The sequence below is a fragment of the Leishmania mexicana genome, chromosome 20 (genome assembly GCF_000234665.1).
Source record: "Leishmania mexicana MHOM/GT/2001/U1103 complete genome, chromosome 20".
Classification (NCBI taxonomy): Eukaryota; Euglenozoa; class Kinetoplastea; order Trypanosomatida; family Trypanosomatidae; genus Leishmania; species Leishmania mexicana.
Window position 1 is genome coordinate 2228674 of NC_018324.1, and position 23280 is coordinate 2251953.

Genomic DNA, 23280 nt, shown 5'->3' on the forward strand with positions numbered 1-23280 from the left:
GCGGGTAGCGAGCACACGCACGCCGTTTCGCTTTCCCGCCGTTTGCTTAGGTTGCGGCTACGACCGCACGACGGCAAAAGAGAGAAGACGCTGTGCTGATGATTCCGAGTCGATCGGTGCGCCTCGTTACAAATGTACGTGGGCCCTTTGTTCGCACTTTCATGCCTCAGGTGCACTTCTTTTTTTTTGTGTTGTTCGTTTCTTCGAACGTTCTGTGGAGAAAGAGGACGGCAAGACGACGCGAGACAAGAGGAAAGCCGTGGAAGAAAGGTTTAGGGGCAGCGGTGGCGGCATGACCCCAAGTGATGCGAAGGGAGAAGAAAAAGCCCACCTCCACAAAATGCAAGAGGTCCACAAAGACATCTATAGACACGCTGCACATGGCGCAAGCGGCACTATGCTGGGACGAAATGCGCAAGCACCCACGTGCCAACCGAATATCTGGGAAGCGCGGATACGCTGATGGTGTGCATTATGTCATTCTTTTCTATTACGAATAATATCGCACCATTCCACGTGCATCCTGTCTCGCTGGAACCTCCCTTAGGACCATACACATGTCTTCCTACATCAGAGATTAGATCGTGATAGTGGAGGGTAAGGGTGCACTCCACCAGGGCGTCAGTGTCCTGCACATTCTCTCTATGTGTGTGGGGGGGAGGGGAGGGGAGCCACGCAGCCCCTTCCCTTATCCCTCTGCCAAATGCTGCGCCACTTCTGATGGGCGACAAGATCAGGTCCCTATGACGTAGGGGAAGTCTGACCGATACATCGCTGCAGATGCCGGCGGTCAGGTCGTGGACGGCGTGGTCGCCAGCGCGACCTGCGGCAGTGAAGATGTTTGCACGATCCACATGATGGGTGATGCACCAACGCCACTCGAGCGTTTATCCCATCCCCGGGCCCTCACACCATCTACTGGCCAGGGGAGCCGGAGTGCCACCTCGAGGGGATGCGTCGCGGGTGGCAACCGGCATGATGGGCACAGCGGCGAGGCGGCCTGCGAAGCGGGTGGGTGGGCTGCGGTTGAGAGAGAGTCCATGCCTGGATGACTAGGTCATCACATTGTTGTAGCACACGTGTGTCTTCGGCTGCTTGGCACCGCGCCATGGGCCTGTGGCAGGTCGGGGGGGGGGGCGGGGTAGAGCGGAGCTCGACTTGTGTGCTATCGCAGAAGGAATAGATTGAAGAACAGAACGCCAGGGACGAGGTGCGACTCTGATCAACGAGGGCGGCATGCTCGTGTCGCTAGAGTGAGCGTGATGGAAGCGAGAACAAAGTACACGAGCACACACACGAAGAAAAAGAGAAGCACTCTCGTCACTTGAATTCCCCAAGGAGTCGCTGTGCGCGGTAAGATTTTGTGGAAGGTGCGTGAGCCTCCTTGGCGTATCACTCACCGACACCATCACAAACGGAATAAAGTGTGTTGGGGTCCTGGTAGGGCATGCAGACTGAGAGCCTGCCTGCCACAAGGAAGGAGAGCGCGCAAGTACCAACTCGCACCACTGCCCCTCCCACCAAGCGTAGACAACTGCTTATGGGATAGAACAACAACATCTGCAACAAAACGTGAAGAATCGAGGCTGTTTAAATCACCTGTCGTTTCAACTTTTGAGCGCGTGGGCACGAGGGGGCGGACTTCTCTACTGCTCTAATCTGACTTATTCGGCTTAATGGTCATAATAGAGATACTGAGGTAGCGGGAGATTTGGTTGAACGCGGAGAGAATCATGTGGCCGTACTGCACGGCGGCGAACACGGACAGCACCGTCAGTGTCCAACCGAGAACTGTCTCCACCACATCGTGCGAAACGGAGGCATCCGCTATGTAGTGCATCGCCGATGCCGCTGCCAGAGCAACGAAGAAGAGAACCATGTGCCAATTCGCAGCTTTGTACGGCATGATGGTGAGCCGCGCCAGCGTCAGCCGCGTTACCGTAATGGACATGAGCAGGCCGTAACTGATCTCCATCGCAAATGGAAAACGCACCGTCAAGTTGGGGAATACCACAAACACATGCACCATAAGCGCCGTCATGGTCATGTTTGGAACTAACGCGAGCATGGGCGTCACCTTGGAGGCGTGCACCGTAGGCCGAAGTACCGCGTGTATTACGTTCACGAGCATTGTGAAAGGGCATGAGATCAGGAAAAAGATAAAGAGAACACTGCGGACAGACTCGATGTGAACGGTGCCGTTGCAGCCAGGAAAGAACTGGGACAGCGCTGGCGGGTATGCCACATCATACGGTCCGACAGCCGATGTGTCCCAGATAGACTCGCCATACACACCGGAGACGATGAAGAGCACGCAGTTGAGGATGATGCCCTCCGACGGGCCACTTACGTAGCTCAGGTCGAACGTCCCCGTGCTGAATTGTTCCCAGATAACGGTGAACAGGCTCGTGGATGAGATGGTCAACAGCCAGAAGCGCTCCACCGGTGCCATGTAGGTGGCAAGGCTTATGTTGAGCAGCACAAACGGAGTGAGAAAGGCGTCACAGCCGTGGTCGAATAGTTCGCCGAGCGGGCTACCGGTACCGGTGCGGCGCGCCTGCTTGCCGTCAATGGCATCTAGGGTTTGGTAAGCGAAGAGCGCGAAGGCAGCGTAGTATAAGGACCAGCTGGGGTACACGCCCCCCTCAACGAAGTAGTAGTATAGCAGCAAGGCCGTTGAGGACATGCCGATGAGAAATCCGGTAAACGTGATGCAGTTTGGCGCGATGGTCATGGGAACAAGATTCACGACGAAGTTCCAGTACCGCTGCAGGACATACCGGCTGACTATGGATAAGTCCGTGCTGGAGTACTTGTACTTCCTCAAGTTGGACAAATACGCCGGCGGAATATACTCATTTTTGAGCGGGTTAAGGCTCTCATGCCGTGCCGTCGACTTAGGGGACATCTTCGCTCTCCTGCCTTTCCTTTTGCAAATGGGGATTGAGCGTACACACCTTGGTGACAAGTACGGAGGCGGAGGAGAGGGATGCACGGGGGACGGGGGAGGGAGCGACCTCACAAGAAAAACGACGAAGTGGAAGAGCGTATGCGACCCCCAAAAAAGGGGGAGAAAGGAGAGTGGTATGTTTATGTGTATGTGTGTGTGTAGGGAAGGGGAGGAAGGGGTCTTAGGTTGCTAGTGGGGGGGGGGTGAAGTGCGTGGAAGTGGGGGTACTCATCCACTAGCACTGAGCCCAGCGTAAGGACAGAAGGCAATGGGGTGGCCTGCGTCACAGAAAGGCAAATGAACAGAGAATGAGAGAAAGAGACAGGCAGGGAGTCACACAGGCGGGGAGAGAGAAGGGAGAGGGGGAGCCCAAAGCGATGCGACAAAAACAAAAACTTTGAAAGAAACGCGAACAAAAAATGAGAGGCAGCGAGACAGATAAGGCGAACCTCCCAAAAAGCATTTTATGTGTGTATGTGGGTGTGTGTGTCTGGTCGGGGGGGGGAACGGCGCACACGTTCGTGAGCGCACCTGCACCCTAACGAACGCGATCTTTACAGCTACAGAATCTCTCAAATAGATGTAAGTACTACTCAAAATCACGTGGGGCCTTTGACAAAGTTTGAACGGAAGCTCAACGCCTTCGCTTCTACCGGGCAATGCTGTGTTTACCACACGGCTACCTTAGCTAGTCACACGACCCTCGTTGCCACGGTGGTTCTAGTACCCGCGCAGTGCCACAGATAAGTAATGTGCTATGTGCTTTCTCACGTGATTGTGAACGCGCCTGCTGCGACAACGCGTGTTGCGCATACGCCTTCTGAAACGCAGTGATATCTGCACTGAGGCTGCTAGAGAGCGGATAGAGGCGATGGGCGTCGAGTGCCTTAGAGATCCGTTAGGGTTTTTTTTGCTGCCACGCAAAAAAAGGCGGAGCGCGAACATGAGCGATAACAAGAGGATCGAAGAGCCAGCAGAGCAAACGTGACAGAAGACGGTAACATACGAGTTTGAAAGAGCACCATTGGCAGAGGAAGCATGCGGCAAAGCAATCCCGATGTTGGGATGCTGACGTGGTTGAGAAGCCTCACCAGCGCACGCACTGATCGTGTGTCGCCAACCCATTCCATCTATTGCACATCCTTCTGGAAAGTGACGATGAACATGAGAACTCGCACAACGTTGCAGTCGCGACGTTCTCGTTCACCGTCAAACTTGATATGGCAAATGGCCTTCCGTGTGGGAGGCTATTATAACCGGAGCACCATTACGTTTGCTCCATCTTGTGTGTGTGTGTGCCCTCGTCAACTACGTTTTCCTTTCTGCGTGCGACTAACAACATAGAACCTTTAGAGACCAAAAAAGGCTTCGCTTTTTTTTTCGTACCGTACTCTCCTGTCACGAACCAGTCAGCAAAGCATACGCATGTATCCACACGACACCCACCACAGTGGCATCACGGATACATCCGCGTCTTCTGGAACAGGCCGTCCTGCCCTCGAATCGAGCCATGCGTCTGGCGGGCTCTTATCGTCACCTCCTCGTCCCGTTCGTCCGGGACCTGCGGCGCACCCGGCGCCAGCCAAACACCCGGGTGGAGTGCAGGCCCTGATCCAAGCGGGACGCGCCCAGGGTCCTGCTCGAGGGCAGGGGCGGTGACGTTTGTCGTGCGGGGAACAGCGGAATCCTGGTCCACGGACATGCCGGATGACCTCAGGGAGGTCGTCGGCCAGCCTCAGGTCAGGGTCCCCTGAGACTCTGCAACCAACCTGCATGCCATGCCTCTCCCTCTCAGTCGCTTTCAGCCGCGGCATTCCATAGCATGGAGACTCTCCACACGGGAGCCCTGGAGGATTCGGTGGTGCGGATCCGGGGCTCTCTCGCCATGCTTCCGGCATCTGCGCCTCACCAGCTCACACCCGGTCGGGCGTAGAAGGTCCCGCACGTTTCTGGGCACGTGCGGTTATCTTGATCGGTGTATAGGTCTGCGCGCCTGGTTTGTGCATCACACGGAGCTCTCCCGAAGCCTGCATGCTTTGTACGTGATACACCATGTCAGCTGTGCTTGACAGCACGGGTGCACGGCGCTCGCACTTTTTGCGCTCTGACAGTTGCTGCAGAACGGCGTTGTTGTCTAGCGAGGAGGAATAGGTTCTTGCTGCCTTCATCTGCCACTGCGGTCGATTTCATGGAGTGGCGTGCCTGCATGTGCCCCGATAGGCGAAATTTAACCATGAGTCTGGGGAGCGGCGGCACTTCGTGTTACCCTAGATCTTCTCTTCTTGTGAACGAACAGGTGCTTCGAGAGTTGTTCCATCGTGGACACGATTGTTCGTGGGCTGGCACGAACGCCACATCATGACCGCCAGTCTCATCGACACGGTGCTTGACCAGACTTGTCCGTCTACACCAAGAATCTGGTGCCGTACCCGAGGGCAGGTTGGAGAGTCTTGGCATTCCCACAGCGAGTGCGCATTAAAGTCTGCCGCCACGCTGAGGTGCCCCTCCCCCCCCGGTCGTTAAGGGTGATCAGGTGGTAGGTAGCAAAACAAAAACGAGCAACAACCAAAAGAAATAAGTGCAAACAAACAGCTCAGAAGGCCCGCCAACACACACGCATACACGCACACATACAAAGACAAGCAGATAATAGGAAAAAAAAAGACTGCTCACCGAATTAGGTGACACGAGTTCGCGAATCGCATCGCTGTACACGGGGCCAATCGTACGTTCAGCGGGGGGTGGGGGCTTACTTTCCGCAACGTGTGGTTTTTATGCGCACCTGGGCACATGGTTACATCATCCGTTTCTCCCTTCGCCTTCTCTTTCCTTTGCTTCTCCCCCGCCCCACGCGTCTTGTTTCGTGTCGTGCTCCCTCACACGTGAAGTCACGATGGGCACGGTGAGCTGAGGGATGACAGAGGAGGCGGGTGGAGGTGTGACGAGGAAAGGGTCGGCGCCGGAAAAAAATAATAGAATAGTCGCTATCGGTGCTCTCCGTCCACGCCTGCTTGTGCGCTTGCGAAACGCGTGCAGGGAATATATACATGAGGGTTGCCCGGTTCCGGCAACTATTCATCTCAGTGGGCCCTGATCAGTCAAAGTGCACGATTCGCGTGAAGGTGTGCGGAGAGGCACGTTCTGAGAAAACGAAGGACGAGGAGGAAAGGACGTGACATCGTCTACAACACGCGGAGGGCACAGCGCTTTACTCTCCCCACCCTCCACCGCGCTGTTTTCCTTTCCCTTTCCATCAAGAAGGTTTTTCTTCTACGATTGCCTCTTTGCCGCCCTTCATCAGGATGTACTGTGCTCCTTCATGCACTCTTTTGCGTCGTTGACCAGCTTCTTCATGTCCACCACACAGTTGCACTGCATGAGCTGCGTAAAGGACATGATGTACGGCACGTTAATCGAAAGCATGGTATCAAACGTGATCCAGTCGTTCAGCGGGCGTACGCACAGGATGGAGCTTTCCACTGCCCCAGACGTCTCGGCCGCGGAGGCCTCGCTAGTGTTATCCGTCACGAAGACGATCTGCATGCTCTCCGGCGGTATATCCAGCTTCTCCGCCAGAAGTGTGCGGATTTTCATGTAGCTCTTCGGCATCAGCTTCGTGCCGACAAGCAAGGGGTCGAAATACGCCGTAATGAACGGGTTCAAATCGCCATACGGTGTATTGGCCATGATGAGCTTCTGGGCTTCGATGCTGCCCGAGCTGTAGAGTGCGATGCGCACCCTCTCGGTCATGGCTGGGCCGCCGGCGAAGCGGAAAAACGTATTCACATCCGGAAACACCTGCGACTGCAGCTTTCCCTCTGCAAACACCTCCGCCCAGATGGCGGCCTGGACCACCTTCACCGCGGCGTGATCGGAGCCTCTCTCTATCTCGCTGTGAAAAAGCGCGCAGAATTCACTGCGCGTCACTTCGTTCGCCGCTTCATCTTTCCAGTCGCGCGCCCCACTCGTCGCAAGGGCGTCCGTAAATGCCTTCGAGTAGGCCATCGTCGCCTTTGCAAGTGGGGAAGACTGCGGCGCGCTAGCTGCAGTGAGGCGGTCCACAAACGCCTGATCTGCAGGGAAGTGCGTCGCCATGTAGGCCTCGACGCGGGATTCCGCAATGGGCATCATGACTTTCCGCACAAAAGGAAGTGGGGTGGTCGTGCCTTCAATGTCAAAGAGGAACACGGTGAGGGGCGCGGACATGGACGCGACGGCATAGCTTGGATTGTCGGGATCGGGAAGATGAACCTCCTTTGCCTGGAGGAGCTCAAACACACCCAGCGTCTTCCCAGGGGCGCCTTGCAACCTCTGCTGAACCATCTCCATCAGCTCCGTGTAGTCAATATTGTCAGGCAATGTTTCTGTTAAGCGCGTCAGCTCCAGCTGTGCCACGAAGCACGAGAGTGCGTTACGAAACATCTTGCTCTAGAAGAGGAGAGCGGACTCGAAAATGACAGTTCCAACAACTCAAAAGAGGTGCGTGTACTACACCATATATATGTCTACATATATATATATATAGATCACACCCGAGGCAAACAGGGAGAACAAAGGCGGATTCTCTTATCGCAAACAAAGAAAAAACACAAGAGGGGGAGGGGGAGGGGGTAGGCGTAATAAAGGGTGACAAGGACGCAAAAAGAGTGCAAAACGAGAATGTGCGATAGCCGACGGCGAAGGGGAAAGCGCCCCGATGAGAGGAGAGACCACACCTTGACTTCTGATTAGGCGCAATCCTCTTTTTTGCCAACTACGTAGACCGGTGCAGACCTGTGTGTGGGTGTGTGTTCGTTTTACGTCGTTATCGATGCGACCTCTGCGACACCGTTGTTCCTCTGAGAAGGAAGAAAGGAGACAGGGAGGGGTGGAGTGAAGAAGCGCAAACGACACCCCCTCTCTACGAAAAAAAAAATGAAAGGAAGGGGCACCCACAAAAGCCACATACAAACACACACACACACACACACACACAGAAATGGCCGGGGGAGGGGAGACAGGCGAGGAAAACCGAGCACAAACAAAGGGCGGTAAAGGCAAGAAATCACTCGCTCCTTTTGTCCTTTCTACTTCGACTCCACGACGCAATAACGAAACAGATAAAGAAAATCCGAAGAGAGAGAGAAGCGAGTAGAGAGCGGCCGACGGGAGGGGAGGGGAGGAGTGTCGAAGGCACAACAGTCCGAGGCAGAGGAAAGACAATGTTGTGCAAAAAAAAAGTCAAAAACTAAACGACAACAACACCAGAAAAAGAGAGAGTCTTTCCTTGTGTCCGAAGACAATTGACGGAAAAAAAACGAAGGGCGAAGGGAGAGGCGTGGGGGAAGAAGCGCGAGGACGAATCACGTGTGCGTTTGCGTGTGTGTGTGTATATGTTCTACGCTCGTCAGCGTGTGGAAACGAAGATGGAGAGTGAAGGGGGGTCAAAGAAAGGGGGGAGGCGGCTGGGGTGAGGGAGCAGGAGGGAGAGGAAGGCGATTCATCAAGTTGAGGGGTTCCACCCCTATTTTTCTTTCCAGCCTTTTAGAGGCCATGCCATGGAACGTGTTCGACGTGGCCAGGAAAGGGAAGTTCACCTTAGCATCGCGGTCTTACGGAGTCACTGCTTTTCTGTTTCGATAATTTCTGCGCACGTGCAGGATGGCACCCTCCTCCTCTTCAGGTTGTGAGGCGGGTATCTGCGAGGAAGCAAAATGTCGCGTATTCAACGCGTGGGGAGCATTTTCGTCTTCTCATTCAGCTGCTTCCCTCTTTTTGCGGTAGCCCTTCGGGTATGCGGATGGTATCGGAGCGCTTTGTGCCATCTAGGCGTCGCATGTGGCTGAGGCAGCCTCGTAAGGCGGTGACCCTTATGTGTGAGGCAAGAAGGCAATGACTGGGGTTGCTGTGGGGTGTGTGCGCGCAGTGCACAGTTTGTCCATCTCAAGCTCACACCTCTTCCAAGACGGAGCGGAATTCCCAAAACAACAGGGTCTCGCTGGCCAGCTTCTCGTACACTGCCGAGAAGACGCTGATGAGCTTCCTCACTCTCTCTCTTCAGGGTGCTGGAGCTCCCAAGTGCACGTTTCGTGGTAGACGATGTGGGGCTGAGGTCCTCTAAACACCTTTAATTCGCTGCAAGGCAAGGGGGCCATTGTCGTCGTTCGTCCTTTCTTCCTCCCGCCAGGTAGACAAGCTTTGCGGAATGCCTCTGGCAGGTGCCTGCTGTGTTCGCCCTTATCGAGCTGCGTTATGCACACCCCAGAGAAATCTACTTGGTTTCGCGAGAGTGGCGTGATGGCTGCGTTGTGGGTGCAGCAACGCGAGCAATTGGAGACGTCCCATTGAGGTCCCCCATGAGACTGCTGTGATGCGGTCCTGATTGAAGGGCATCTAGTCCTCAGCAAGGACGGCAAACAACAGAGAGGGAGAGTTTCGTATTCACGATGATGAGCTCATGCGCAGGCGGGCGCAGGTGTCTCTTCGGATCAAACTCCATCGTGACCGCCGACCGGCTTGTGTCTGAGGAAAGCCGACGTGGCGTACACAACGTGGGGTGTGAATGGGCCACTGCTGGAGATGACGTCGTATGATTACTATTCTTCTCGTCTTTTTTTCCAGTGAGGAAGGCGGAGCTGATCGCACTGACTAACTTTGCGAGAGACGGGGAGAGTAAGCGAGACGCATCATCATTCACCGCTCTTGGGTACACCTACACCGTGGTGTGTGCGGGCCCTCACGTTTGTCTGTGTGTGTGTGCGTGTATTCAAAGGGAACCGAAGAAAAGGGAGTAAGATAGTCGTCGTCGTCGTGGGTGTGAGCGACGCGATACAGAAGGTCGACGAAGCGCAGACAAGCACGGGCAGAAAAGGAAAGCTTGAGGGAGGGGCGGAGGTGGAATCACCGTGTGCGGGGGACGCAAAGCAGAATTCTGCGTCCAAATCGGACAGGTCTCGACAGTATTCGTGATCGCAGAAGATGAGGTGCAGGGGCAGTGGACGAATGACGACGTAAAAGCTTGTTGAGCTGTTTGCCTCTTCTGGTGTCGCACACATTGAGATGCAAAGGCCTTTCGGCAAAAAAGGAAGAACAACACCAACAACAAAAAAAAACGAAGATGTTCGCACGCACCTCAAGTCAAGCTGTTTCCTATGCCATCGAGACTCTCGCTGGATCTCCCTTCATCGTCATTTTCTTCATATGAAACGCTCTCTCCTCCTCGGCAGAGGAGAGCACAGGAAGAACGCACACTATGCACACAGAGGCCCCGATATCTCCATCTAAGACGAGAGGCGCCACACATGCGCGCGCACAGAGACGCGTATAAACGCCTGGAAAACAAAATCTATACCTGAAGAAGGAATGACAGAGGAGGACGCTGTCGCGCCACAACGACACAGACGTTCAAGGGAAAAGACGAGAGTGAGAAGACGGCGTAGAGGAGGAGAGGCTGTATACGCGCCGCACAGTCGGTAGCGTCTAAAAAGAAGAGGCGCGAATGAGTTCAAAGACGATGCACACACACACATTCCTACACCAGAATGCGCGGGCGATATAGACAGGGGAAGAGACAGAAGGCGGTCAGCTGGAGAGGAGAGGGCAAGACACGCGATAGACACGCGAGCAGGTGCGCTGAAGAGTAGCTCATCAACAGGTAGCCGTACGCTTAAACAGGGGCCTTCTACACAAGAAATCGCTTGAGCGGTTACATACCTCCGCAGTGACCTTTGTGACGGTGGTTCACGCCGGTTCATGAAAGACATGTGCTTGTGAGTGCCTGCCGCCTCCGCCAACAGCCTGAGTCTTCAGTGCATTTGTGCGCTGTAGCGGCGTCTTGCTCTCCCGTTCGGTTCTCGTTTCATCGCATCTAGGGAGTTCCCGTGCACCCGGCTCAGTCAATCCCTGCTCTTATCGCGTTCTCTTTTTCAGAGGACGGCGATCTGCTGTCCTTTGGAGAAAAAAAAAACACCCACACGCACAGTGCAAACACGGTAGTTGCACCCCTCTACGTCGTCCACCACTTTTTTTTCTATTTGCAATGACCATCATGGGCATTGAGTTCCCTTTGCGTTGTTCACCAAGAGCTTCACAGGCCGTCGGTCGTGGTCTCCTGCACAGAAAATACATCAAAGGGAGGTGTTGGTGGTGGCCGTCATCATCTACGTACAAATACACGCGTGCCCACGAGGTCGAGGGTAATTAAAGAGAGATGTAACATCAAGACATACAAAAAACCGGGAGATAAAACAACCACAGCAACAACAGAAAAAAAGAGCATATGGGTCGGTAGGAGCATGGGGTATATGTGCGGGTGATGGGCGCATGCTGAGTTGGGTGAGTTGCGTACGCGAGTTTGGCGGAGGGCGCACAGACGACCTGCGGATCAAGCTTGTCAGACAACGAGAATGACGGGACGCCGTGCACACAGAGACACAAGGAGAAGGAAGCGGGAGGGAGGGAAGCGAGGAGCTCCCATTCGCGGAGCTACTGTGCATCAAACCTCGCGTTTAGCGGGGACTGGGCACGAAAAAGCACAGTAATCTAAACAAAACAACGACGGGGAAGCAAAGAACGATTAAAGAAAAAGAGGAGGGGGACTCAAGAGGGTGCAAGGGAGGAGGGGAAGCAGACAGGGGTGTGTGTGGGAGGGGTAGGCGGCACGCTGGACTCCTGCTTGGTAGACCCCCACCTCCAAACAAGCCAACAACACCGGAAACACAGAGAAGCGCTAGTCGGAGACGCAAATAGGAGAAAAGATGGGTCAAGGGTGAAAGAGTACCCGGAACAACCCGCCTAATGAACGCAGCGCGTGGATGGGGTTGCACGCTATCTCGCTTTTTTTCGGCAGCACACCTTCGGCAGCAACAGCGCAGAAAACGTGACAACAAGAGCAGCTTCACTTTTTTTTTCCGGCGGACTTCTTCTGGGCGCCTTTCTCCGCCTTGGTTCCTCTGGCGGTCTTGGGCTTGGTGGCAGCCTTTTTCACGGCGGTCTTGGCCGAGGTCACCTTCTTGGAATTTCCCTCCTTTAGTGCTTTGGCCACCTGCACCTCGATCGGCTTGTGGAGCTCGTACAGCTGAGACAAGGCAGAGAAGCGTTTGCTGTAGTTGAGACCCTGCACAACTTTGAAGTTCTGACGCACAAACTCGGCGAATTCCGTCTTGCGCGGCGGTCTAGCGCGCTTCTGCTTGCGAAGACCCGGGTGCACCTGCGCTCTTTTCTGCAGATCACGACGCTGTTGCTGCGAGAGCTCCTTGTACATCTTGGAGAGCATCTTGCCGCGTTTCGCAATCGACACGCCCTGTAGCGACGGGTTGTTCTTCTGGTCCATCAGGAAGATGGAGAAGGGGCTAACGCCGCGGAGAAGACGAGCTGCGCGGAACATGGAGGGCGGCAAGAGGTGGGGGGTCAGTAGTTCTAAAAATCAAAAAATATAGAGGTATCAGGAGCTGCACGGGCGAAGCCACGCAAAATCAAACAGAAGAAACTCTATATGGAGTGTGTGTATGGGTGTGGACGCGGGCGCTAGAAGCAGTGCACGGCAGCGATGCACGAGACAGTGGTGTGGAGAGCTTCGACGAAGGTGGGAGAAGAGGTCGGGCCGAGAGGGGACACTGCGTCGCTCTCTCTGTCTCCTTGCGTGCTGCACCGAGGTGACGGATGTGCGATGGGTGACTTTAGACAAAGCGCAGCAAGCGAAAGGCGAAACAAGCATGGTGGCGGCCAAAAGAGAAGCAGGAGATCGATAGAGGATGGTGGGTATACAAAAGCATAGCAAAGCACAGAGAGAGAGTAGAGAAGAGAGGGGCACACTCATCCGGCCAAAAGCGGAGCAACAATTTTCTCAACACCCATCTAGTGGAGGCAGCAAAGAGGAGGAGCCTTGCCTCCTGCCACACGAAAAAGGCGGCAAGATAGATGCTCTGCCCTTTCTTTGGGGGAGGGAGGAGGGGAGAGGGGTAGGGGGGGGACAAGTTGAGCGGGCGTCCCCCCGTTCTTCATCCCCAAGTAAGCTACTCTGTGTGGTGGAAGGCAATCTATGGGCAACAGCATGCGCCTAAATATATGAGTGTCTGCGTGCCGAAGTCCACACGCATGCCTTTGTAAGGAAACGGCAAGAAAACACCAATGGGAGGGTCTGAAACACACCTGGACAGGAGGAGGGACTCCGTAACCTCACCCCAAGGAGAAAGAAATGCACTCATCCCTGATGCACTCACCCTTTTCTCTTGACGTGAGAGAGCGGAGTACAGGCAAAACGTCAGTGGTGGGCGATGCACACAAGGAAATGCCCATGCAACCGACGCATGTACGCGAGTGTCGAGGCACGCCATGCATTGCAGGGCACCTTTAATCCCCACGGCACCGTGCACGCTGCCTTTCACCGTGCCTTACTCGTCTACTATCGAGTAATACCACCAGTTCACCGTCTCACCTTCTTTTCCCAACGAAAGCTGAACGGCGGGCCGTCCAGTGAAGGCGTGTTCTGTGCGTCAGCAATGCCGCCGCATTCGACAGTGGCAGCCTCCGGTACGCTTATGTGGAGGCAGTCGATATCCTTCGCACTCCTGGAATCGAGCACGAAATGACGGTCGGTGTGCTCTGACGTGGTGTAACAGACGACAGCGAGAAATGCGGCCGGGCAGTACAAGATAAGCAGCATCTTGAGGCGGTTGCACAGGACGGTACCCTCATCGTCGGCACCGCAGGTCACCATCGTGTCGGAAGTAGTCCACCCACGCAAGGGTACGGGGGCTAGCAGTGGTACATGGGCTTTGGGGCGGGCAGCATCGCGTACTCTGCGGGACATGGCACGCCGTGCACCGGCACCGTTCATGCCTCATCCCCCACAGCAACGACCGCACCGCCTACCCAACCACGAGCTGCGGCACTGCCGGTGAGGAAACGCTTCTTGTGCAGCACGAGCTTGATTGAAACAAGGCGTCCACACCCATCGCGACGGCTGCGTTCGTGCGTTCTTCGCGTCGGATGCCGACGCAGCCGTACTCTGAGGTTTCGTCCAAAACCTCACGGCGGCGGAGGCGTTGCAGTGCCCCCGCCGCGGTGCGAACCTCTCAAAACGTACAGCGTGGCAAGTAGATGCGGTGAAACGAGTTTGAGGAAGAAGGCAGTGGAAGGCACGCCATTCGCTTCGCTAGGTGAGGGGTGGCCTCGCTGATTAATTCGCTGGGTTTGCCGACTACGCTGCTCGAGAGACCCATATACACAGAGAATCCGTATAGGACAAATGCACAGGAGCCCCACACGAGAGCGCCACCCCCCCGCCCTCCCCTCTACCGCAAAGCGCAGCCGTGATACACTCTTAGGGAGCGAACAGAAAGAAAGGGCGAAGGGTGCCCCATGCTGGTTGATGTAACACCAATACCTCAGCGCTGTGGTGCTTGCCGTTTTTTTTCCTCTTGCCACGGTGCAAGAAAAGTAGCCTGAACACAACGTCATGGCGAAGGGATTGATTGCGCTGCCTCCCTGACACATGACACCTCAACTGTCGAAGCACACCAGCAGACGGCATGTGCCGAGAGAGAGATGAACATATGCACAAAGAGCAGCACTGTTTCTCTTTTGTAGTAAGAGCGAAACGCTGTCGCAGCTTCAGCGCGAGAGGCGTAGGAAAGACTCCAAGGCGGCGCCAGATGAAGAGGGGAGTCCCATTGCAGAAGCCAAATACTCGGAGCTGTCACCTGTCGACGGCAGCCAGCGAGTACAGACATCACGCGTACTGACACGGTCTGCATCCCCCTGCACCTCCCCAACACAGAGCAGAAGAGCTTTCTCATCACTCTCTCGACTCTGTCGACCCAGTCGCCGCATCGCCATCTTCACCCGCGGACAGCATCTTTGTGATGTTCTCAAAGGTATTGATTTGGCTTCGTACCGCTTCCTTCTTCTCCGTCAGCGCAGTGACCTTGGCGAGCTCCTTGTCGCGCTCTGCTTTACTCGTCGCGGCGCGACGCCGAAGCATTTCAAGGTCGCTCTCCAGTGCCTTGAGCATGCGCGTGTTGCGGTCCTTATCGGTTGAGGCAGACTCGTACACCTTCTTGGCCTCGTTCAGCTGTGATTGAATAACCGAGAAACGGTCCAGGAACTCGTTCACCTTGGCCTGGAGCACCACCTGCTGCGCCTTGGCGGTGGTCAGCTGCTCTGTCTCCGTCTCTAGCTGTTTCCGCAGCTCCGGGGTGCGGCGAATGCTATCGCCCTTTTTCTTGGTGAGCACCTCAATCTCGGTTGCGCGCTTCGCCACGAGCTCGTCGAACTTCTCCTTGCCGGAGCTCGAGTGCTGATCGTAGATCTCCAGTTGCTTCAAAAGCAGTTCCTTTCGCGACTGCGCACGCTGCTCACGCTCCGCCAAATCTTTTGACACCTCATCCACCTCGGCAATGCGCTTCTTCAGCTCCTCCGAGATCTGCTTTCGCTGCAGTTCGTCGTCCTCTTTCACCGCCTTGTACTTCGCCTCCAGCTCTTCGTTCATTTTCTCGAGGGTCTCTTGTACCCTCCGCAACTTTGCCAGCTTCTCCTGCTCGACCTCGAGCTCCTTGCGGAGATCTTCCTCCTGCCTCAGCTTGCTGTCCAGCTCCTGCTGCTTCGTCTCTAGCTCTAGTTCGCGGTTGCGAATGCGAAGCAGCTGCATTACGAGTCGCTCGGATAAGGCAGACATTTTGACGAAGACGGTTGTTGTCTGTGTGCCGCTTGTATTCTCAGCTCCATTCAAGACGGTGATGGGGGTGCTGCGGGAGAGGACGGAGTTCGAGAAGACGCTTGTACGCAATCGAGAGCACAAAGTCGAGGGCGTAAAGGGCGGTGCACGGGAGGGTCTCACCGTTCCCTGGCTCCCTGTTTGTGTACCCGCAAGGGCGGTGTCTTAGTTTGGCACGTGTCCCCCTCCCCCTGGGGTGGTGCTGATCCCTCTTGTGTACGAAAATATTGGGTGTGCGTTCGTCAGTGCAAGTAGAAAGCGAATGAAGGTCTGCACTCTGCGATAGCGCGGTGGTGAAATCTAATGCCCGAAGTACAATGAAACGACAACAAGAACCACAAAAAAAAATAAAGATAGATGCGTGGAATTAGAGATGCGAGAGCGGATGGCTGCCACCCAACCATCGAAATTCACGGAGATGGGGGCGAATGCAGCGCGCGGTCGCGTGTGTTCGCGGTCTGTGCTCCAACGCCGGAAGCTCAGCGCCACGACAAAAAAAAATACCGACGAGAGTGCTTCTAGAGTCTCCTCTTGTGTGTGTGTGTGTGTGTGTGTGTGTGTGTCTGTGTGTGTTCACGTGGCGCGACAAGAACAGCGGAAAAAAACAAAGAAGCACACGCCAATCGCTCATGCAAGCACAAAACAAAGAGGCACGCAAACGACCGGATGCGCGAACACGCCTCTCCCGCTCTTCCGTTCAACAAAACAGCCACTAAAAAGAAGGCGGAGAAATGAATGGACCCGACGAGCTGGACCAGTCCTTTGAGATTATGTTCAGTAAACCGCTAGGAACGCAGAAAAAAAAAATGAAGACGTGGATAGGAGGCCAGGGGATCGAGGAGAAGAGGAGGTGCTCAATCATTGCAAGAGAGAAGTGAGAGGGACCCACATCGTCGGCCCACGGTGCACAGAAGAGCCTCCTTCCCATCACAAGACATGCAGTAGGGAAGCCTAGCAAATTTGTGCATTCTTTGCCAAGTCTCAGCGGCTAACCCATACGTCAACTGACACGCTACCCAGACACGCTGTGCCAGCGCCTGAACGCGTATGGCCCGTGAGCGCAGATGCGCTTGACATTTTCTTCACATGCGATTGAAGAATCATCGATCGCGCGAACGCGGCGCTGCTTTCATTGCGGCATGGAGCATTACTTTAGACCGACCGCACAACAAGATATACACTACTACATCCATGATCCCATCCACGGAAGCACAGGGACAGCGAATGGCACCAACGAGCGCGGCAGAGGGCCCACGAAAAAAGAGGAGAATGGGGTGCAACAGGAGAGGTATGCGTGCTGCACACCTCATCGACCCTTCTGTAACAGCGACGTAGTGGGACAGTCGCCCTCCTGCCTCATTCCTTTCGGGCGCCTCCCTCTCTTCAGACACCCCTGCAGAATGTGTCAGCGGCTGCGCAGGTCCTCGGCAACAAATTTCTTGAAGTTGGCGCCGTCCCGGTTGGAGATCTCGGAGATTGTGAGAAATACGATTTTGCGCGGGGTGGTGGCGTCAAACATGTAGAGCGTGACGTCGCCGCCGTAGTGGGCGAGAACGTCCTTTGTCACTCTCCGCAGCATATTCTCGCACACGCCGCACGGGAAGAGCGGGTTCGGCTCCTTCGCGGCCATTCCGTGCACAAATACCTCTCGCACGCCCCAGGTGGGGACACCGAGTGAGGCAAGCTTGCCCATCGCATTCTGCTCGGAGCAGCGCGACCCGCTCGGCGTGCTGAGCTCGTAGTTGACCGCGATCACGCCTCGTCGCATACACTGGCACCACGATCCGCTCGGCGTGCCCATTGCTTCAATGTCGGCCGGAATAGGTGCGTCGATGTGTTCTTCGCGCGTGTTTTCCGGGTTGTCGCCATTGAGGTGACAATGGCACTTGTTCACATCCACAAATGTAAGCACCGACGTGACTACTGGCCGTGATGGATCGTGCTTGCGCCAGCTACAATGTGCATGCGTGCGGCAGAAGTTCTGAATCATGCGCGTAGCATTGATGAAGAAGGTGTCGGGCTGTTCCTTCTTGAGGTCGATGATGCTGAAGGTCTCGTCGGTGCCGTAGCGGGCGCGAATCAGAGAGCAAGCATTCATCACAAACGGTGCGACGTGGAGCTGCATGAAGGCAGACGCGGTCAGGTTGAGCAGGTCGCCGACGGTATTCAGGAAGCCCGGCAGTCTCACAGGCGCCTCTATGCGCGGGAACGCCATAAGCGCGTCCGTTAGCAGCATCTTCGTGTCCAAGTCACGCAACACCGACAGCGTCAAGAAGGCCTCCGCCCACTGCGGCGGGACTCTGGCGGCCAGCGAATCGAAGGCGGCGTTTCCCAGCACCTGCATGTCCCCCACAGTGCGCACGCCTTGCTCGTCGAGGAACTCGAAGAAGGCGCTCGCCTCATTGTCTGACAGGGCGTTGTCCATCACCTGCTGGCCCCACGTACGCAGGGTAATCTCAGACGTCTGCACCTGCTTGGGCGTCACCATCGTGTCGGCGTGAATGTACAGGCACCTGATTCCATTTCGGCATGTCGTGTTGAAGCGACACATCGTCGGCACCACAGCAGGAAGCACCTTGGCTGTCTTCAGCCCAAGGGCAAAAAAGTACCCGGCCGTCGGCTCAATCTGGTTCGGCGCTACACGTATGTTTTGCCCGGCGCACGCGACCGTCAGCGGCAGCCTCGGCAACGTTTCCAGACGCATGCGCCACGCATCTGGCTTGAAGTGGATGCGCTCGCACAAGCAGCCCAATCGTTCGCACCCACGGAAGCAGCGATGGATCTTCTTCGGAGAAACGTAGAACCGGATCGGCGGCGGTTGCACGTCACGTTTATGGAAGAGGTAAAACGCAACGTCACCACCGCGGGCGGTCGTCAACGGAGCGGCAGTATGCATGCCTGTGGAGTCAACGCTGCTGCTTAGCATGTTTGGTGACGCCTGGCTATTCTCGTTCGTGGTTGAGCGACTGCCCGTGATCGGGGATCTGTCTGGTGGTGGCATCGGCGGCGACGATAATGAATGCAGCAGAGCAGTTTGGTGGCCCGAGGCCGCACTTTCTGGTGTTATGGGACGCTCGGGCGTAGTAGACACCTTGGTCACCGCGTGGCCGCTCCCTACCGACCCAAAGGCACACGTATCATCGCCGTAGAGCAGTGGTGCGTCTTCTGTGGTAAGGGCGAGTACAACATAGGACTGCGCCTGCTGTGCATCCTTGAATGGAAGATATCCCTTGTAAAACGGGATCGACGAAAATGTCTGCGATGCAATTTCCGACATGGCTAGAGGCAGGCGGCAGGGCGGGAGGAGATGGGGGCGGTACACATGAGGGAGATAACGAATGTGATGTAGCATCGACGAGAGACGTCAAAACTAAGGAATCAAAGAAAAACGCTTCCCAAGGCACGCCTGTACAGAAAAGGGGTGAAAGCATAAAAAAGGAAACGGAGGCGCACACGCCATTTACATCACTTTGGTGAACTTCCGCGGGCAGGCACTATGTTGGCTTTTCCGGATTCCGACGTAGACTTTCTTTTTTTTTGTGGTTGCTACCTTTTTCAGTTGCCCGTCATCAGCACGTTGCCGAATCATCGGCTGCGTCCCCCAGCTGCTTTACAAGAGAGAGGGCAGGTATTCAGCGCACGTGGCGAAGCCGAATGGTAAGAGACGTGGTAAGAGTCGCCAACAATAAGCTGGAAAAAAAAACAAGAGTGCAAGCCAAGGCACGGTCGATAGTGTTTCCGTACCGTGCTCTCCTGTCACGAACCAGTCAGCAAAGCATACGCATGTATCCACACGACACCCACCACAGTGGCATCACGGATACATCCGCGTCTTCTGGAACAGGCCGTCCTGCCCTCGAATCGAGCCATGCGTCTGGCGGGCTCTTATCGTCACCTCCTCGTCCCGTTCGTCCGGGACCTGCGGCGCACCCGGCGCCAGCCAAACACCCGGGTGGAGTCCAGGCCCTGATCCAAGCGGGCCGCGCCCAGGGTCCTGCTCGAGGGCAGGGGCGGTGACGTTTGTCGTGCGGGGAACAGCGGAATCCTGGTCCACGGACATGCCGGATGACCTCAGGGAGGTCGTCGGCCAGCCTCAGGTCAGGGTCCCCTGAGACTCTGCAACCAACCTGCATGCCATGCCTCTCCCTCTCAGTCGCTTTCAGCCGCGGCATTCCATAGCATGGAGACTCTCCACACGGGAGCCCTGGAGGATTCGGTGGTGCGGATCCGGGGCTCTCTCGCCATGCTTCCGGCATCTGCGCCTCACCAGCTCACACCCGGTCGGGCGTAGAAGGTCCCGCACGTTTCTGGGCACGTGCGGTTATCTTGATCGGTGTATAGGTCTGCGCGCCTGGTTTGTGCATCACACGGAGCTCTCCCGAAGCCTGCATGCCTCGAAAAGTGGTCTGTCCGTCAAGCAGAAGGGGCTGGTGGAGAAGCGTGCGCCTGCGCAGAAGGAGCTCATAGCTTGTCGTTCAGAAGGGGCATAAGGGAGGGGGAGCAGCCATAGGCACCCGACAGGTGAGGTGGCCGTGCCACGCTAGTGAGATGTGCGCAATCAGGTCATCATGTGCAAAATCGTAGCGAGAAGCGAGCTCAGATCGAAGGCTCGAGCGATATCCGAATTCCCCGAACGTATACCGAGCACCACGTGGAGTCTAACTTCCTCACAGCAAGTAGTCGTGGGGATACGGGGAAGGGCACCACACCGCTGGCGCAGTGGTAAGCAGCACGACATGTGCGCTCCACGGATGTGACTCCCCGTCACCCGTCGTTGCAGGAATGCACAATGCGGACCGATGCCCGTGAAGACTTAGTCGAGGATAGCCGTCTGTCGTCTCGTGAGCTCAGCATTCTTGTTCATCTGGTGTGTGATACTTGTCCGCAAAGGATGCTTGTCTTTGCGTGCTGCATAGTGTATCCCATGTTTTTGGGTGGTCACGGCCTGATGGGACAACAAGGAGAGACGATCGTGGTAGTCGGCGTTCGTTGAAGGAACCGCGCGTACGTACAGAGGGGTGCGTGGTAGCCTATAAGGAAAAAGGGAGGGTGGTGGCAGAAGAAAAGGGATTCACACACATATACACAGAGACGAGCAGAGGTCCGGTGGGGGGGGGGCATGAGATGAGGACAGAGAGACCGACCGATGGAAAAGATGAGAGGTAAAGGTGGCACACGGTGGGAAAGCGCGACCTTTCCACAGAGACGAAAAAACACAAAAGGACACAACAAGATGAGCAGTCAAACCATGCTGTAACGCACAACAACGAGGCCAGGACGACAGTGTTGAGAGAGTCCAGAAGAAAGGGCGGCGCGTCGGCTCGGTCTTCTCTCCCCAGATCCATGGAAATCACCTTGACGCATCCCTGCCTAGTTGCCATAGGTACACTCTCCCCATAAAGCTTTTTCATCTACCGCGTGCCGGTCGTCTGATGATCCTGTAGTTGACATTTTTTTTTCGTGCACACACGGAGCGCTGGAGAAAAAAAAGTGCGTAGCGCGCCGATGTCGTGAGAGAAGAGTACACGCAGCAGAGAACAGAAGGCTTGCCATCGAGTGGCATGCATCGCTCATCTCTACAGGTGCATCCTTCCCACGGCGGTGGTGTCTGTGGTGACAAACAACTTCAGTCATCACGGAGTTCGTCCTCTCTCACCTTCCCTCTGTCTTCTCTTGTGCTGCAAGAAATAGGAACAGAGGGGTAAAACGGGGGGGGGGCGGATGTGCTAGTGTACAAGGTCCGGGCAGCGGCCAAGTCCTTCCTCATCGTTGGATGTCCCTGCGGTCGTGAGCTCGACACGTCGACGCGCGTGCGCTTTGGACAAGAGATTGCGTGTGGTCCTCCCCCAGAGCCTCAGTCTCTCCGCCACGCGGCACCGGAGCGGAATGCCTCGCCGAGGATGTCGGCGTCGTAGTCGAAGAAAGGATCCAAAGTGAAGGGCTGCACGCAGTTATCGCTCTCCGCAATGACCTCGTAGAGCTTCGTAACCAAATCGACGTTCTGTGTGTCTCGGGTGGCTTCGCAAGGGTCGTCCAAGTTCACACAAGCATCTTCCACCCCAGGCAGCGCAACGCTCTCCACGGAGGAGGTCGGGCTTGAGACATCGCTCTCACCTCGACTCCGAGGTCGGTGCTCAAACGCATTCGGTAGGACACCGGTGTCGCCAGCGTCTGCCGTCTGCGAAACACAGGACTTCCCAGATGGAGGTGTAGTGGGGACCTCCACCTCCTCGGTATCCAAGCCGAGTATTGTGTCTAGAGTCGGAAGGATGCGTGGCGCGGACGGGGTCGGTACACCGTCGCGCGTCTCACCCTGAGCGCGATCCACAGGAGCGCGTGGGGTAGCGGCCGCGTCGAAGAAGTTGTCGAAGTGGGTGGAGACTTCCGCCACACCCTTGTCGATGAATGCGACGAGGATGCCGGTGCGCGTGCCCTCCTCCAACTCGATCGTTTCCAGCTCCTCCGCGTCGCCATTCCTGGTGGGAGACGACTGTACGTCCGCAGGTGCCGCCAATGTATCGGCGTCCACAGGGCGCTGTCCGCTTTCGAATGATTGTGTGCGAGTCTTCAGGGAGTGCCAGTCCTGATTCGCTTTCTGCGCATCTCCAGAGTGGCACTCAGCCAGCGCAAGCTGATGCGTTTGCAGTTCGTGTTGCTGAAGACGGCGGCGCAGTTCTGCCCATGTGGCAGCTGTCATGCGTGTCTCCGAGAGCTCATTGCCTGCCGCCGCGTCACCAGCAGGTGAGACCTCCCCATGGCCCTCAAGCTTCGCAAGCGCGGTCACTCTGTCACTTGGGGTGAGGTGCAAGAAGCCTGCGACGAAGCTCACCGCGTCCTCCTCGTGACTGTTCATGAAAACCTCCAGCGCCGCCTGCATCGCATCGGCCGAGGGCGACAGATCATAATGCGCCACCGCCACCTGTTGCGCCGGATCAACTGCCAACCCCGCAGCACCTTCGGTGCGCTGTGCTGCGTAGAAGCGCAAGGCAGCGCGGCTGATGTTGCTGCACGCAGGCTCCGTCATTGCACCAAGACATAGATAAGTCATAGAAAGGGGCGTATTCAGGGGGAACAAAGGAGTCGGACCGACAAATGTGAAGAAGGGAAGCGACTCGAGTAGTTTCTTGGGTCTTCTTCTCCGTGTCCGTTTTCACTTGAACTTCTTGCCTCGGTGAGAATACAGTATCTGTGCGCTGTCTGTACTATGGTTTGATACGGCAAGGAGGCAGAGGCTGCCGAACGTTCCCCAGTAAAGCCTGCAGCGGAGGAGTGGAGGGGGAAGTGAATCGGGAAAGGGAGGTGAAAAGAGAAGAGCTCATCGACGTCAAAAAAAAAAGAAAACTCGCATCTGCTGGGCTACACGGCTCGTCGAGGAACCAGTGGGTGCGATGTACAGAGTAGGCAAGGGAGGTGGCCATGATGTCGGAAAAGCACACGGGTCACGGTAGCTTGTAAAGCCTGTTTTTCTTTGCCCTCTCCCCTCTATCGAGTCTCATACAATCCTCCATGACCTGGTGAGCGGGGGCAGCCGGGTCACATCACACTTTTCTTCGCTGGCATTCTGGAGTCTGCCACGGTTGCTGCGCCTTAACCCTGTCAGGCAAAAGCGAAACTACGCTGTTGCTATTTCACAGTG

At 55.9% G+C, this 23280-nt stretch overlaps 6 protein-coding genes across 6 annotated transcripts; all 6 read right to left on the minus strand.

Annotated features, from left to right (window-relative positions):
- Positions 1-1654: 1654 nt before the first annotated feature.
- LMXM_36_5900 (putative aminoalcoholphosphotransferase) lies at positions 1655-2908 on the minus strand (the record flags this gene model as incomplete). The annotated part of the gene is made up of 1 exon (XM_003874900.1): positions 1655-2908. The coding sequence occupies one exon, from the start codon at positions 2906-2908 to the stop codon at positions 1655-1657; it is 1254 nt and encodes a 417-aa protein (XP_003874949.1).
- A 3339-nt stretch (positions 2909-6247) lies between these two features.
- Positions 6248-7372, minus strand: LMXM_36_5910 (conserved hypothetical protein; the record flags this gene model as incomplete). The annotated part of the gene is made up of 1 exon (XM_003874901.1): positions 6248-7372. One exon carries the CDS (start codon positions 7370-7372, stop codon positions 6248-6250), a length of 1125 nt encoding a protein of 374 aa, XP_003874950.1.
- Positions 7373-11825: 4453 nt separating this feature from the next.
- LMXM_36_5920 (putative kinetoplast DNA-associated protein) lies at positions 11826-12314 on the minus strand (the record flags this gene model as incomplete). The annotated part of the gene is made up of 1 exon (XM_003874902.1): positions 11826-12314. The coding sequence occupies one exon, from the start codon at positions 12312-12314 to the stop codon at positions 11826-11828; it is 489 nt and encodes a 162-aa protein (XP_003874951.1).
- Positions 12315-14726: 2412 nt separating this feature from the next.
- On the minus strand, positions 14727-15605 carry LMXM_36_5930 (conserved hypothetical protein; the record flags this gene model as incomplete). Its single annotated transcript, XM_003874903.1, has 1 exon — positions 14727-15605. One exon carries the CDS (start codon positions 15603-15605, stop codon positions 14727-14729), a length of 879 nt encoding a protein of 292 aa, XP_003874952.1.
- A 1444-nt stretch (positions 15606-17049) lies between these two features.
- On the minus strand, positions 17050-18921 carry LMXM_36_5940 (conserved hypothetical protein; the record flags this gene model as incomplete). The annotated part of the gene is made up of 1 exon (XM_003874904.1): positions 17050-18921. The coding sequence occupies one exon, from the start codon at positions 18919-18921 to the stop codon at positions 17050-17052; it is 1872 nt and encodes a 623-aa protein (XP_003874953.1).
- Positions 18922-21498: 2577 nt separating this feature from the next.
- Positions 21499-22668, minus strand: LMXM_36_5950 (conserved hypothetical protein; the record flags this gene model as incomplete). Its single annotated transcript, XM_003874905.1, has 1 exon — positions 21499-22668. One exon carries the CDS (start codon positions 22666-22668, stop codon positions 21499-21501), a length of 1170 nt encoding a protein of 389 aa, XP_003874954.1.
- Positions 22669-23280: the final 612 nt, after the last annotated feature.